Source organism: Papio anubis, chromosome 1 (assembly GCF_008728515.1).
Source record: "Papio anubis isolate 15944 chromosome 1, Panubis1.0, whole genome shotgun sequence".
In the NCBI taxonomy this organism is placed as follows: Eukaryota; Metazoa; Chordata; class Mammalia; order Primates; family Cercopithecidae; genus Papio; species Papio anubis.
This window is the reverse complement of record NC_044976.1, coordinates 160,551,945-160,568,315: the sequence shown is the minus strand read 5'-3', so window position 1 is coordinate 160,568,315 and position 16,371 is coordinate 160,551,945. Positions and strand designations below refer to the sequence as shown.

Below are 16,371 nucleotides of genomic sequence, written 5' to 3'. Positions count from 1 at the left end.
AATGGATTCAGGGAGTTATACAGATTACAGGAATGGTTTAGGCGGTTCTGGAAAAATTAGTTCAGGAGGTGAGGCAGGTTATAAGAATGTTTTAGGGGGTTCTGGGAGGATCCCATTAGGGAGTGAGGCAGGTTCTAGGGGTAGTTTGGAGGATTCTGGGTACATTTTGTCAAGGAGTGAGGCAGGTTGTGGGCAAGGCTTTGGGGGAACTGGTGGCATGGGGTCAGGGAGTGAGGTCAGTTATAGGGGAGGCTCAGGAGGATCTGGAGAAATGGGGCCAGAGGGTGAGATGCGTTATGGAGATGGTTCAGGGAGGCTTGGAGTACTAGGCTCACTAGCTGGAATAGGACCTGAGGCTGGACCCAGAGGCCACAAAGCCATGGGGCACAGGTCAGGATATTGGGTAGCATCAGAGGGTGGCACGAGCTGCAAGGATGGTCCAGAGCAAGCCAGGGAAACAGGGCTTGTGGATGGGGCAGGACCTGGGGTGGAACCTGGGATGGCTGGAATGCTGGGCGCTGCAGGTGGCATGGCACAGAGAGACAGCCCCAGGGGCCCAGGGGTGCTGGGGTCTCAGGGAGGGCCACAGACTCTTTCAGATGAGAGAGGCTCCACCAAAGATCTTGGGGGCTATGGAACCTCAGGGATCCCTGAGGCCTTGGAGGCTGCTGGTGCCAAGGGAAAACCAGATGTCAAAGAATGGCAAGATAGTTCTGGGACTCCAGGGTCTTCTAGGGACAGAGGGGCTCCCAGGGCAAAGGATAGGTCTCCAGACCAAGCAGGGATTATGGGGTCTTCTGGGTTTCTTGATGGCAAGGGGGCAGTAGAAGGTGAAACCTGGGCAGGAATGGCTGCTCTGGGGTCTGGACATGAACAGGACATCTGGAAAGCAGGCCCAGGAATGACAGACAGGGGTAGAGTTGCTGGCCAGGGGAGATTGGCATCTCAGGGAGGCGGGGACTCACTTTTGGGAGGCAGAAGGATAGGCTCAGGGAGCTCAGCGGGGACAGGCCAGGATCTGGACAGCAGCTCTATGCCTGGGGAAAGGGGCAAGTCAACATCAGGGCCTGCTGATGGACTAGGAATGAGCAATGCCTGGGCTCCTGACTGGGAAAACCAGGGGTTTAGCCGAGGCAGCATAGGTGCTGGGAAGCAGCCCGCAGGCTCCAGAGCTTCCGGTTCTCTGCAGGAAAAAGATGCCGCTTTTGGTGGGATCCATGAAGGGCCAGGGGGCTTTAAGGGCAGGGAGGGTACACCAGGCCAAGAGGTGGCTGGTGGATGCCGAAGCCCATGGTCCCTGGATAGCAAAGGTTCAAGTCGTGGAAGGGGCAGTTCTGGTGGTGCAGAGGACTCAGGTATCCTGGGCAAGGGGAATTCTACTGAGTGGGGAAATGCTGTCATCCCAAAACCTGGGGAGTCAGGACCTCAGGGAGCCTGGAATGGCTTAGATGGTCCCTTTGGCAGAAGAGCCTCTGGAGATAGGTCAGGAGGGGCCCAGGACCTGAGCTCTCAGCTAGGCAAGGGACAGAGAGGAGGAAAGAGGTCCCTCGGGGAGCAGGGGTCCCTGGAGGCTGAGGATGGTGAGGTCCAGGATCCTGGGGCCCTAAAGGAGGATGAGGTACAGGGAGTGGAAGAGGCTGGGAGGTCAGGCAGGAGGCCTGGCTCACTTAGGAGCAGGTCTCAGGCACAGTCAGGGGCTGAGGTGGGAGGAGGAAAGAGAAGAGGAGCGGATGAGGCTGGAAGCATGGGATGGCAGTCTATGGGGGAGAACCGGGGGTGCCTGGAGGAGATGCTGAATGAAGATCAGAGCCGGGAGCCCCCCGGTCACCTTGGTAGCAGGAGAGGTGGCAAAGATGGCAGGTTGGACATCTATGGAGAGAGGAGAGATGCTACCCAGAGTTCCACATCCAGATATAAGCCTGGCACTGGCAGTTTCTCCAAGGAGGCCCGAGGTAGGTGCTTCTGTGCTGAGCTGGCTCCCATGGGCTAGAGACAGTGGGGAGCTCCCTCGCCACTGGGATGCTTGGGTCTGTCCCAGTTCTGCCCCCAGCCCCAGGATTTTGTCCCTGCCAGTACTCCCCATTCTCAGGAACCTTTTGCAAATTTAGGAAGCAACCTCTTCCTCTTTATGAAGATGGGGTCCAGCCTGTGAGAGGCTCAGTGTTCTCCTAGGAGACCTCTTTGCTCTTGAAACCTTATGTCCACAGCACCAGAGTTGTTGACCCAACTGTCTGTGGGTTACCAGACTTCTCACCTGGGTGACTTGCAGCGGCGGGAGGAAGGGGGCCTTCGTATACCTTACACCCCAGGTCTCCTGGACCAGCCTAGGTCCTGCTGAGAAAAGCAGCAATGCTTGGGCTCCTGTCTAGGAAGACCAGGGCATTGGCACCAAGGCAGCATAGATGCTGGGAACCAGCCCTGCTGACACCAGCTGTGCCCAGTTGGCAGGACCATGGTGGCCTTGCAGGGCACAGCGCAGGCCATGGCCTGGGAGGCTCAGCTCTGGTGACCCCCTCTGTGTCTCTTCCGGCCCCATAGGCCACTTCTCCCAGGGCCTGGCTGACATGAAGGTGCAGCAGGGGGAGGCTGCCACACTCTCCTGTATCCTCACCAGTGACCTGGGACCCGGCACCTGGTTTAAGGATGGCGTCAAGGTACTGCCTCCCCTCACAGCTTCTCTTTACCAGCAGGAGGGACAGAGGTAAAGCAGAGAACAAAAAGAGGGTAGAGGCTTTGAAAGAAAGATTTTTCATTCTTCATTTTACTAATGTATCCACCTCAGGAGAAGTTTAAATAGCCAATAACTTGGTGCGTTTAAAATAAAATTGGATTTTTAAATGATGTGTATCCTACGCCCTGCAGCACACCCCTTGTTCTTCCACCATCCAAAACGCCTCTTCTATACCCATACCTGCTGAATCCTACCCATCCTTCAAGGGCTTGTATAAATGCCATCTTCTCATGCCTACCAGAAGGGGGCCCTCGTCTCCCTGCACAACCTCCCTGTCCTCCATTAAAGCTGTCACCCCAAGAGAAACATCAAAGTGACTCAGGGCATGGGGCTCAGTATCAGCTAGGTCTGGCTTCAGATCCCGGCTCTGCCACCACCAGTTATGTGACCTCAAGCAAGCTGGCGAACAGTCTGGCTTCCTCATCTATGAAGTGGGACTAATAATAGCACTTACTTTGTAAGATTGTTAGACAATTAAATAAGGTGCTAAGCACAGAGAGCATTGGCACACAGTAAGCATTCCATTCACACAGCTGTTATCAGGATCCCGGCATCTGTAAAGGGCTCTGGTTAGCTGGCCTGGAGGAGCTGGGATGGGAATGGGGTGACCTTCTCCTGCTGTGGCCCTGTCTCCAGCTCACCGCCCAGGATGGAGTCATCTTTAAGCAAGATGGTCTCGTGCACAGCCTCTTCATCGCGCGCGTGCAGGGGACCCAAGCCGGGAGGTACACCTTTGTAGCTGGTGACCAGCAGAGCGAGGCCACTCTGACCGTCCAGGGTAAGGCCTAGCCCTGCCCTGCCCTGTCCCACAGTCTCTTTGTACCAGGTGATATGCCTTGCTTTAAAACACCTGAATTTGTGGCTACTCTGCAGCCAGTATATAATCTCATCCCCAGAGAAGATGATTTAAAAAGCCAACTCATACTCTGCCTATTCCAGCATCTTAGCTCTTTCCTTGTCAGGAAGTCCTTGATGAGGTCTAAGCCTGGTCTCTCCCGCTGCAGATGAAGCCCCTTCCCTTTGTGGCAGGGCAGGGGATTCCTTAATCTTCCCCCAGACTTCCTTCTCTGCGTCCTCCTTTCTGCATTCCCCAGTGCCCAGTGCTCTGGTCTTTGACTCTCTTGTTTTATTTCCAGATTCCCCTACCATTGCTCCAGATGTGATAGAGAAACTGAGAGAGCCAGTGGTGGTCAAGGCTGGGAAGCCGGTGACAGTGAAGATCCCCTTCCAGAGCCACCTCCCCGTTCAGGCTGCCTGGAGAAAGGACGGGGCCAAGGTGGTGGGCAGTGGTGACAAGGAGGCCCAGGTGGACCTGGGGGACGGCTACACGCGGCTATGCCTCCCCAGCACAGGCAGGAAGGACAGTGGCCAGTACAGTGTGACGCTGAGGAGTGAGGGAGGCTCTGTGCAGGCCGAGCTCACCCTGAAAGTCATAGGTACCAACCCCATCTTCCCCCAACCAAGGCCTGAGAGTTCCCAGGGTTCTGGGCCCTCCCTGTCATCAAGGGCAGGCCTGGGGTGTGATCTCTGTGGCTCTGATCCTCATTTGCATGCTGTTTAAGATCCAGACCTACCCCTAATTCTGCTCAGACTGCTTAGGAAGAAGCAGTTGAGATCAACACAGTGCCGGGCTCCTGCTGGGCAGGGGGGAGCCGATTATGCTTCTCTGACCCCAATGCACTGGGCCCTCAGGAAGCTGCTGGGTAGGATGGCGGTCCCCAGCCCTGAGCAGTGCCAGCAAGGTAGGACTGCTGTGGGCCGAGCAGGTGCCCATACCAGCCCCCGGACGGTGGAGCTGGGACGGGCTGGTGCATTCCATGGCACATCCCTGGGTGCACATATGTGTTGGGGGTGGGGACGTCTCAAGAGTGTGTGACCCTCTGGGTAATGCCCAAGGCTCTCTGGACAGTCTGCCCCATTGCAGGCTTATCCACTGATGAGTGGCAAAGGGGGGCGGGGAGCGGCGCCATTCCCATCTAGCTCCTCTGACCCCTCCTCTTCCTGCTCTTCTCTGTGGGTCCCCAGACAAGCCTGATCCCCCACAAGGCCCCATGGAGGTTCAGGATTGCCAGAGGGCTGGTGTCTGCCTCCGCTGGCGGCCCCCAAGGGATGATGGGGGCCAGCCTGTAGAGTGCTACATGGTGGAGAGACGGCAGGCCGGCAGGAGCACTTGGCTGAAGGTGGGCGAGGCCCCCGCTGACAGCACCACCTTCACGGATGCCCATGTGGAGCCAGGCAGGAAGTATGCCTTCCGAGTGCGGGCTGTGACCTCGGAGGGGGCTGGCGAGGCCCTGGAGTCCGAGGAGACATTGGTGGCTCCTGAGGGTGAGAGAAAAGGCTGGGGCTGGGGGTGGAGGACACTCCTGGGCTCCCCGCTGTGCCAAGGAGGGCAGGCTGTCCCAGAGGCTGAATGACACCAGCCTGTGCTCAGGGCTTCGGAGGCCCTTCTATAGCACTCTGGAGACTCCTTCCCTCAGCTGCATTTGGGATCTGGCACCCAGATGAGGAAGTGTTTTACAGAGTCTCCGGGAGTGAGGGTATGGGCCAACAAAGCCTACTGTCTCACGCCCCAGGGAGAGAGGGGCATCCACCTCCAACATCCTATCAGGGGACCCGAGGCGGAGGGGCCTCAGGGCTGGCTCTAGGCTCTGAGGCCACAGTGCCTTCTCTGTCTTTTCATTCTTTCCCTTGAATAGCTGGAACACTGACCTAGGGTGGGCTGGCTCAGCCCCGACACTCGCCAGGACTGGGAGGAGTGTGGCCTGCCCCAGATGCCCGTGCCTCCTACCCCCAGGGGCTCCCCGTGAGCTAGCACCTTTCAAGGCCTCTGGCTGACTGGAATCTTCCTTGCCCCCAGCTCTCCCCAAGGCCCCTTCCGCACCAGCCATCCTGTCAGCCTCCAGCCAGGGCATCACGCTGACATGGACGGCACCTAGGGGCCCTGGCAGCGCCCACATCCTGGGCTACCTGATCGAGAGGCGTAAGAAGGGGAGCAACACCTGGACAGCAGTGAACGACCAGCCGGTGCCTGGTGAGCAGTGTCCTGGCTTCCAGAGCTTCCTTAGACCGCTCCTGGCTCCAGGATGCCAGGAACTTGTCAGTTCAGATTGGTTTAATACAGTGGTTCTTATCTAGGGTGGTTTGGCAGTATCTGGAGATATTTTTCATGGTCACAACTGGGTGGAGGGTAGATGTTACTGGCATCTAGTGTAAAGAGGTCAGGTATGCTGTTAAACATCCTACAGGACACAGGACAGAACCCACCCCTCCTCTCAAAAATCCCAAAGAAGTATCTGGCAAAAAAAAAATGTCAATCATGCTAAGGTCAAGAAGCCCTGATTCAGAAATCCCAGCTGGGAGCCAGAGATGAAGCTGTTAGCCCTGGCCCCTCCACTTCTTGCCTTGACCTTGGACAGTTCACTTCCTCTCTAGATCTGAATTTCCACATCCATGAAGTGGAGAGGAGGGTCCCCTGCCCCACTAAGTAGTTTCCTAAGAAACAAACTGCATTCTGAGATCAGAAAGAACTTGGAAAAGCCAACGGGCTGGGCAGATGCGAGGGGTCTTCTGGTAGCCCTTAGCATTTCTTTGCTCTGCGTGCGTGCTGCAGAAGTCCAGGTTTGAGGAGGGAAGAACGGGTTCAGAACAGCTTGCCAGGAGACCTGGGTTCAGGTCATGGCTCTGCTACTTAGAAGCTGAGGCCTGTCAGGGCTTCAGTTTCCTTATCTCTGGAAAGAGAGATGAACAAAGGGCAGCCTTACAATTTCACTATTTAGTTATCCTGCTTTATTTAAATATGACAGCAACTCTGTAAGGCAGAGACAACCAGGGAGACTAAGGTACTTGCCCAAGAACATCCAGCAAGTTAGTGGTGGAACCAGACAGGGACCCGAGGCCCCTGATGCCCTGAGCAGTGCTCTTTCCACTTTGGAGGGAACTGAGTCACAGCAGGTGGAGGGCTGTAGGGAGGAATGTGTTAGGACCCCAGGCTTGGTCTCCTTCAGAACTTGGAGGCACCCAAGCTATCTCCCCATGGCCAGCCCCATCCGGGTGGGACTCACATGAGCGGGCTCTTCACAGAGAGGAGGTGGACGGTGGCGGACCTGCGGCAGGGCTGTCAGTACGAGTTCCGGGTCACAGCTGTGGCTCCCTCAGGCCCTGGAGAGCCTGGACCCCCATCAGATGCTGTCTTTGCTCGGGACCCCATGAGTAAGTAGGGAACCAACCCAGGATGGGGGTGGGGTGAGGAAGGGATAGCCCTGAAGCCGGGTGGGACTTGACGGGAGATCACAGGTCACAGGTCGGGGCAGTCCTGAAGGACATGGTCAGGAGGGCTGAGATATAAAAATCAAAAGGCCTCTCGGGTGAGCCACATCTTAGGGCCCCTATATTGAGATCAAATAGGCCCAGAAGCCAGGCAGTGGGATTAGAAGATTCCTTCCCTGTTAAGCGTAATGGTTCATACTTGTAATCCTAGCACTTTGGGAAGCAGAGGCAGGAGGATTGCTTGAGCCCGGGAGTTGGAGGCTGTAGTGAACTGTGATTGCACCACTGCACTCCAGCCTGCATGACAGAGGGAGACCCTGTCTCAAAAAATAATAATAAAACAAAATAAAAAGGGGGAGTTCTTTTCAGGATCACTTCACTCACTCTTTGGCCTCTAGGCAGGCCAGCCCCCAGTCTGGCCCACCTGCTCTAGTCCCATAAGCATCCACTCACCCGTGTGTGCCCATCAGGCAGGGCGGAGAGCAGGTGACAGGGGAAGCTCAGCATCAATTCTCTATCCAATGAATATTTGCCCATCACCTACTAAATGGCCAGCATTGTGCCAGGAAGTAGGTGAATCGATCCTGGTCTCTGCCCTTGAGAAACTTACAGTCTGAGATAGCATTTCCTATCTGAGACCTGTGGTCTTGAGAACATGGAGTGTATCGAGAGATGCCAACAGACATTCTGAGAAGAACAGGAACAGCAAAAAATGTCTGTGATCAAAGATGTGTATGATGTGAGCCTATGATGTTTCCTGCAGGGGAAAAAAATCTGTCTAACCTTGATCCAAATCTAGCTTTTTCACAAAATACCTATTAAAAGCGTCACTCCAAGGCATACAGCTTAGAAAATGCTGCTCTGTATTTCTCATCCCCTAATGAGCTTGCCTACACCAGGTCCTCTGGGGAGCAGCACATTTCTGGCACTTGCTGGATGGGCCAGGTGGTCAACACCTGGAGAGCATGTCTGTGCCCCACAGAGCCTAGCCCATTGCAGGTGTTCAGGCTGTTTGAATGAACTCAACAAGACTGGAACATTCTGTAAGTTTCATTGTTCAAGTCGTATCTGAGTTTTAGTCCTAGGAAGGGCAGGGTGTGGAATGGAGGGATCAGGGAGGAAAGCTGGCCCTTGCAACTTACTCCTTGCAAATGGACAAAGGCTGTCCTATCTTTTCTCTTTCTTTTCTTTTTCTTCTCTGTTCTTTTCTTTTCTTTTCTTTCTCTCTCTCTCTTCTTTCTCTCTTTCTTTCTTTGTCTCTTTCACACTCTCTCTCTTTCTCTCTTTCTCTCTCTCTCTCTCTTTCTTTCTTTCTCTCTCTCTCTCTCTCTCTCTCTTTCTTTCTCTCTCTCTCTCTTTCTTTCTTTCTTTCTTTCTTTCTTTCTTTCTTTCTTTCTTTCTTTCTTTCTTTCTTTCTTTCTTTCTTTCTCTCTGACAGGATCTCACTCTTTTACTTAGGCTGGAGTGCAGTGATGCAATCTTGGCTCATTGTAGCCTTGAACTCCTGGCCTCAAGCAATCCTCCTGCCTCAGCCTCCTAAGCAGCTGGAACTATGAGCATGTGCCACCACACCCTGTTAATTTATGTTTTTGTAGAGACAGGGTCTCGCTGGTCTTGAACTCCTGGTCTCAAGCTATCCTCCTGCCTTGGCCTCCTAAAGTGCTGTGATTACAGGCATGAGCCATGGACCCACAGCCTATTCATCTCTCCTATCAGTGGTGGGAAGTAGAGACAATGGATAGAATAAGCAGTGTCTAATAGCAGCCACGGCAATCACTACATTTTCTGGATTCTTGCTGCTAAGCAAGGCCTATGGCCCAGCAACATCATCTTATTAGAATTTATGAGAAATGCTGAATCTCAGGCCTCACCCCAGACCTACTGAATAAGGGTCTGTATTTTTTACCAAAATCCCCAGGTAACTTCTATACTAATTAAAGTTTGAGAAGTACAGCCCTAGCCTAGTGGTTTTCAAACTTCATTGCATATTTAGAAACACGCGGAAAACTCTTAAAAATGTTGATGCCTAGACTGCACCCCAGACTAATTAAATCAGAATCTCTGAGGTGGCATCTAGGTGCCAGTATTTTTAAGCTCACCAGGTGATTCCACGCTCATTGTGCTTTTTGCTTGTTCTAAAACCTCTGTGGGTAGGTGGGGCTATTATTATTGTTCTCATGTAACAAGTGGAGAACAAGAAGCCTGCACTGAGTGCCCAAAAGGCAGAGTCTTGACTCTAATAAGAGTTTAGAGTCCAGAATAAAAACATGTAGAAGTCCAGTCTTACGGGATAATGGAACCCAAGAGGTCATCAACTAAAATCTCGGTTTTCTGGAATTACAGAAGGATAGTTAGGAGAAGGCATTTGGCAGGTTGGTGAATGAATGAGGGAAATGAGTTGGGGGAGGCTTCCTGGGAGAGGTGGCCTGGAATCTGTGTGCATAACGGAGACAAAGTGCTGGTTACAGTAAGAATTTGGAACAAGGTAGGTGCTTCAGGAAGAATCTAAAGGCAGAATTGCTAAGTGGAAAAACTTCCCAGTCTCCCACAAGGAAGGCTAATCAATATCCACACTGAGTGGCCTCCCTCAGGAGACGCCATTCCTGACGCTCCCATGCTGCCTGGCAGGACCCCCTGGGCCGGTGAGGAATCTCCAAGTCACAGACACATCGAACACCAGCATCACTCTGAGCTGGGCTGGGCCAGACACCAAGGACGGGGACGAAGCCCAGGGGTATGTGGTGGAGCTGTGTGGCTCAGACAGTCTCCAGTGGCTCCCGTGCCATGCAGGCACCGTGCCAGTCACCACCTACACGGCCAAGGGCCTTCGGCCTGGAGAGGGCTACTTTGTGCGGGTGACAGCAGTTAATGAAGGAGGTCAGAGCCAGCCCACTGCCCTGGACACATTAGTGCAAGCCATGCCTGTTACTGGTGAGTGCTGCCTCCTTCCCCGACCTCTGAGCCCTGCAAGCCCCTCCTGAGAGGGAGCCCCTGAGTAGCCGCCATGCACTTGCTAAGCCAGGATCTCCACCCTCAGTTTCAGGAAGTAACATTTATTGAGCACCTACTAGGTGCTAGGCACTGGGCTAGGCAGTCCCTTCTTAGAAATGTTTTCTCATTACGACTCATAACTATACTACAACATTAATGTTTCTATTCTGAAGTTACAGAGAAGGAAACCGAGGTTCAAGGTACTTTGCCCACGTTGTCACCAATGGTATGTGGTAGAGCCAGGATTTAAACCTGGAGACTCCAAAGTTGATGTTATCTAGGAGAGAGAGTGGCTGCTTCCTGCACATGGCCTTAGAAGGCCTAAGTGCAGCTCAGCTCCTGTGGTTCACGTTCAGAATGGGACATGCCCAGGTCCCCATTATTATTGAAAAGAGGATTGTCTTTCCCTTTGGGCTTTAACCACTACAAGCACCTGACCTGCCTTTGACCCAAGCTGACACTGGGCCACCCCAGCTGACCCTAGTCATCACTGTGACAGTAGGGAGACACAAACACAGCACATGGAGTCCAGAGTCCCAGAATCTTGTCCTGGCTTTCTCCCGAACAAAGTGTGACCTCAGGCAAGTCACTTCCTGTCTTAGATTGGTGTCTATCTCATCTGCAAAACATAAGTGCTCTGCCACATATCAGCATCTTCCTCTGTTCCAGCCTAGTCCACCCCTCTCCCTGCGGGGTCCCTTTCTCAGCTCCTGTCCCTCCCCTGCTAGCATCTCCCCACCAGCCCCTGGGGTGCCCCCTGAAGATTCTGCTCCCAGCTGCACTCCAGTCCTTTAGAGGCCCCAAAGTGTTGGGATCTCAGCATCCCAACTGGCCCATTCTTCCCCTCCAGCCCTGCCTTGCTGGGGACCTGGGGCTGGGGTCCAACTGGGAGGCAGAAGGGAGGTAACCAGTCCTCTTGTGTGTTTCAGTCTGTCCTAAGTTCCTTGTGGACTCCAGCACCAGAAACTTGCTGACGGTCAAGGTCGGGGACACTGTTCGTGTGCCCATCTCCTTTGAAGTGAGTGTACCTACAGGGGTGTGGGGAGGGAAGCCCAGAGAGGCCAAGGGGGCCAGACTCAGCCCTGTGGCTCTCTTTTCTTCTCTATTCCTTTTTGGCCCCTAGTCAGTGTCCTGGGCTTGTGGAAATCAGGCGAGAGACATGAGGAAGGAAGGATTCAGGTCCTCCTTGAAGGTACCGCCCTCACTTGGCCACTGGGTGGCCATTCTGCTCCAGGCCTGCAAATCCCTCTAGTGGTAGCTTCTGCTACTGCACCTCCAAATTAAGGCTCTTCCAGTTCTCCACCTCTCCTAGTTTGGGAATTCAGAAAGCCGGCCGTGCCGATGGTCCCCTTTGGCTTCGCAATGTATTTTTGTGCAATCACATGACCTACATTTGACTCAGGGTGATCCTTAACCAACACTAACACCACCTGACTTTATAACAGTAGGGTGGTGGCTAAAAGTACAAACTGCCTGGGTTCAAATTTTTGACGTCATCACTCACAGCCGTTTGACTTTGGACAAATATTATTTATTTATTTATTTATTTATTTATTTATTTATTTAGAGATGGAGTCTCATTCTGTCGCCCAGTCTGGAGTGCAGTGGCGAGATCTCGGCTTACTGCAACCTCCATCTCCTGGGTTCAAGCGATTCTCCTGCTTCAGCCTCCGGAGTTGCTGGGATTACATGCGCCAGCCGTCACACCTGGCTAATTTTTGTATTTTTAGTAGAGCTGGGGTTTCGCCATGTTGGCCAGGCTGGTCTTGAACTCCTGACCTCAGGTGATCCACTTGCCTCGGCCTCGCAAAGTGCTGGGATTACAAGTGTGAGCCACTGTGCCCGGCCAGGACAAATATCTTAACATCTCTGTGTTTCACCTTCCTCATCTGTCAAAATGGGATAATAATAGTAACCTATCTCAAAAGTCTGAGGGTTCAAGGAATTAATATATTGAAAGTGTATATGTAGGGCCTGGCATATGGCAGCACCCAATATGTTTTAATATTATTATTGTTTAAAATCATCATCATCTGTGTAGGAAGCTCATAGCACACAGAGCCAGATTCAAACCAGTCTATCTTACTCTAAATGACTTGTTCTTAACCACAATAATGATAGTGATAATGATGACAAAAATATTTAATGCACATTGAGTAATTATCATGTACTAGGTCTTGTTCTCTCTGCTTTCCATGTATTTATTATTAACACTTTAAATTCTCGGAACAATCCTGTAAGTTCAGTTAGTTACTATCAGTGTCTTCATTTGACTCTGGTACCCACCGTGCCCTGTACTGAGGGCCCCATAGGGAACTGGCGGCACAGTCACCAAGCAGCTGGGCTGGCCTTCCCACCCTGCTCAGGGTCACCACAGTTCAAGGCCAGGACACCGAAATCTTCCTCCTAGACTTTTGCCAAATTATCTCCTATGTGGGTGCCAGGGTAGTTAACACTCCCCTCCCCACACATCCCTTCTCATTCCCATCCCACCCCCTGCCATGTGGATCCAGAACTCATTATGCTTTCCTGCTCAGAATCTGACAGCAGTGGCTCCTGGCTTACAGGATAACATCCAGATGTCTGTACAGGTGTGACGTGGAGGGCACTTTGCATTTTTGCCAAATCTCCTCATCCAACTTCCTTTCCTGTTTCACTGCCCCCCTACCATCCCCATCTGCCAACCTCACACTTTATCACCACCCCTCTTTCCCACCTGTGTTTTCTTGTCTACGTTCTGCGTTTTCTTGCCAACTTTCTCCTTGTACAAGGCTCTTCTCACCACTTCTACCTTCAGCCTAGCTTAAATGCCATCACCTCCATGAAACTGCCAGCTGCCCTTCTCAACTTTTCCTTCCTCTCCTTTCTCAGGCCGTGCCCATGCCTGAGGTGATCTGGCTGAAGGACGGCTTGCCCTTGCCCAAAAGAAGTGTGACCGTCACTAAGGATGGCCTCACCCAGCTTCTGATCCCTGTGGCTGGCCTCTCGGACAGTGGTCTCTACACTGTAGTGCTGAGGACCCTGCAGGGGAAGGAGGTTGCCCACAGCTTCCGTATCAGGGTGGCAGGTGAGGCAGGCCTGGCTCTGGGCTCTGGACGCTGGCTTGGCCACTCACCAAGGCAAGGAGATGTCCACGGGTCTGGTCATAGGTCTCAGCCACTCTACCAGGGCTAGGTATGCAAGGTGACCATGCTCCACCTTTCCTCTGTGCTTGATGATACAAAGTAGAAAGGACCCCGGAAGCTCCCTGGGTACTTCCATTGTCCTGCCTCAGGAGCCTAGAGACAGTCATGTCATGTCTCCTCTCCAACCTCAGTTATCCTTCCCTTTGAGTCAGTGAGCAGAGGCAGTCACCACTGTTACATCACTCCAAAGACCCAGGGGACAAAATTGTTTGCAGCCGTTGCACAGAATAAAGGCTTTCCTCCCCAGCTGTGGCTCCACACAGCCCCTGCCCTGGAGGAGCTTCTGGATGTCCAGAAATGATCAAATAGACTAACAGTGGGGGCTCTGTAATGCGGCCTCATGAGAGCCCTGCCTCTGTCCAAAAATGCATGTCTTGTCCTGTGTCATTTTACTTAAAAACTGAAGTGAATATAATTACTCTTTTGGGGAGATTTTCTACCCTCTAGAGATAACTATGGACATCTGGCCAAGCTCACTCTGGCCCCAGCTACCTGTGTGGCAAGACTGCATTCCCCAGGACCCTTAGAAGACTTGGGACCTGGAGGGGGCTGGCAGCAGCCCTGCTGGGTCCTCTCCACGTGACCTCCCTCTGCCGTCTCTCTTGAAGTATGTCCGCAGGCACCTGGGCCCATCCACCTGCAGGAGAACGTGCCTGGGACGGTGACGGCTGAGTGGGAGCCCTCTCCGGACGAGGCCCGGGGTGTCCCGCTACACTATACAGTGTTCACACGCTCCTCGGCACATGGCCCCTGGCGCGAGGCAGCCGACCGCATCCACACCAACCGCTTCACCCTCCTGGGCGTCATCCCTGGCCACGAGTACCACTTCAGGGTGGTGGCCAAGAATGAGCTGGGGGCCAGCAAACCCTCGTACACCAGCCAGCCCTGGTGCATCCCCCGGCAGCGCGGTAAGCAGCCCCTGAGAGGGAGGAGGAGGCAGGATGGGGTTGCACTCTGCAGTGCAGCGGGATGCACCCAAGCATGGCAGGTGCACAGGATAGGGACTGTGGCAGAGATGGCCTGGAGCATGCCAAATAACAGCCAGCATCCCTGAGCTGCTGCTCCTCCCTCTCTTGCCTCACACCTACCTGTACTGACATCCTCTGCACCCCTGACCTCCGTGGGGAGAATGAGATTGGTGTGGGTGTTTGGGTGTCTGAGGTGCCTTTGGGAGGATTTTCAAAAGCAGTCACAGACAATAAGGCAAATAGAGGTTAACATTTCTCTGAAAACAAAGTGTATTTTACAGCAAGGTAGATGTGGACCTTAAGATCAGTCACTAGAAGAGCAGGCTATAAAATCAAATGAAGGTTTCTTTTTCATAAAATACAAAAATGTCAGGAAAGCTCTACACCAAAATGTCAGCTACGGTCATCTACAGGTAGTGACATTATGACTGGTTTTTATTCTTTCTCCTTTGATTCTCGGTGTATTCTCATTGTCCACAGTGAATGTGTGTTAGCTACCAAAAAATCCATAAAGTAAAAAAAAAAAAAAAAAAAAATCCATAAAGAATTTTGGGAAAAGGATAGAATGAGGCAAGCCTTGGGGTCCAAATTTGCAGGCAAGATGTGGCAGGAAATCCCAGGTAAGGCCTACATGGTAGTGTCTTGAGCTCTCTACCCAGACTCGAGTCTCAGCCAGGCCTTCCTCACTTTCTCACCCTCCTCCCTCTCACCCCGGCTTTCACCACAGACAGGTTCACAGTGAAGACTCAGAGCTACCGGGAGCCCGACCTGAGCCAGAAGCCCCGGTTCCTGGTGGGCCTGCGGTCCCATCTCCTGCCCCAAGGCTGCGAGTGCTGCATGAGCTGCGCCGTGCAGGGCTCGCCCCGGCCCCACGTCACCTGGTTCAAGAACGACTGCAGCCTGGAAGGAAACCCCGCAGTGTACAGCACTGACCTGATGGGCGTGTGCTCCCTCACCATCCCCAGCGTATCCCTGAAGGACAGCGGCGAGTACAAGGCTGTGGCCGAGAACACGCTGGGCCAGGCAGTCAGTACTGCCACCCTCATTGTCATAGGTAATGGTGGCTGCCCTGGCAGTGGGACAGGAAGGAAAGCCAGGAGAGCAGTCACCTGCCTGCCTTCAGGGAGCCTCCAGGGGGCGCCTAGAGGGATTCAGCAGGGAGTCAGGAGACCAGGACTCTCTGCCTGACTCTATGAACTTTCAGCTATTTAACCTACCAACACAAGCCCACATGTGGTCTCGATTTGCCCACTTTTTTAAAAAAAATTATTGTTATTGTTATTATTATCATTATTATTATTATTGAGATGGAGTTTTGCTCTTGTTGCCCAGGTTGGAGTGCAATGGCGTGATCTCGGCTCACTGCAGCCTCCACTTTCTGGGTTCAGAATATTCTCCTGCCTCAGCCTCCCGAGTAGCTGGGATTACAGGCATCCGCCACCACACCCGGCTAATTTTTTTGTATTTTTAGTAGAAGCAGGTTTTCGCCATGTTGGCCAGGCTGGTCTCAAACTCCTGACTTCAGGTGATCCACCTGTCTCAGCCTCCCAAAGAGCTAGGATTACAGGCGTGAGCCACTGTGCCTGGCCGATTTGTCCACTTTTAAACTGAGGTATTTGAACTTGGTGAGCAACTCTTGATTGAAAGGCTGTGTACTGCCCACCTGAGCTTCCCAGTGGGGCCACACGACACATTGCAGGCTGAGAAATGAACAGGTGTCCATATTGTTCTTTCTTAAATATGTCGAGATATGGACATTTAGTGCCTAGAAAGCCATGCTGATTCTCTCATTGGTAGTCTCCTTTTCAGTACTGCAGATAATATATGTTAATAAAGTTTTTCCTTCAATAGTACTTAAAACACCTTATATTTTGAATAGTAATAAAAGGCAAGCCTCAGGTGACCTTTGTGGAAAAACAACCCCTCTGCACTGGAGCAGAGTATCTCTCCTCTCTGCAGCGCCCATGCTTAGGCATTAGGAAGCCACTCTCGAAGCACCACAGCTCGTGTACACATGTAGTCCCGGAACAAAGCTGGCATTGGGTGTGGCTATGGTTCCCCGAGGGGCCAGCAAAGGGTTTTGCCCAAGCTCAGAGAGCACATGGTGGCTCCGGATTTGAATCCACACCCCTTGACAGCAGAGTCTGTAGCCTAAGCACCATGCTGAGTTTTCTTCACCACTGAACAGGTGCGGGGCAGAGTGGCTGCCCCTCTGGACCAACTGGAATAT

At 52.8% G+C, this 16,371-nt stretch overlaps 1 protein-coding gene across 1 annotated transcript in view; it reads left to right on the top strand.

Annotated features, from left to right (window-relative positions):
- The window catches only part of IGFN1 (immunoglobulin like and fibronectin type III domain containing 1), a 33,106-nt gene extending 17,684 nt beyond the window's left edge, over nt 1-15,422 (top strand). The window contains exons 11-22 of the mRNA XM_031657265.1: nt 1,837-1,952; nt 2,539-2,654; nt 3,368-3,509; nt 3,868-4,167; nt 4,757-5,056; nt 5,589-5,762; nt 6,812-6,940; nt 9,626-9,928; nt 10,918-11,006; nt 12,860-13,055; nt 13,782-14,081; nt 14,869-15,422. Coding sequence (XP_031513125.1) covers nt 1,837-1,952; nt 2,539-2,654; nt 3,368-3,509; nt 3,868-4,167; nt 4,757-5,056; nt 5,589-5,762; nt 6,812-6,940; nt 9,626-9,928; nt 10,918-11,006; nt 12,860-13,055; nt 13,782-14,081; nt 14,869-15,329 — 2,626 coding nt within the window. The 3' untranslated portion in view covers nt 15,330-15,422. The remainder of the gene's footprint in view (nt 1-1,836; nt 1,953-2,538; nt 2,655-3,367; nt 3,510-3,867; nt 4,168-4,756; nt 5,057-5,588; nt 5,763-6,811; nt 6,941-9,625; nt 9,929-10,917; nt 11,007-12,859; nt 13,056-13,781; nt 14,082-14,868) is intronic.
- The last annotated feature ends 949 nt before the right edge of the window (nt 15,423-16,371 follow it).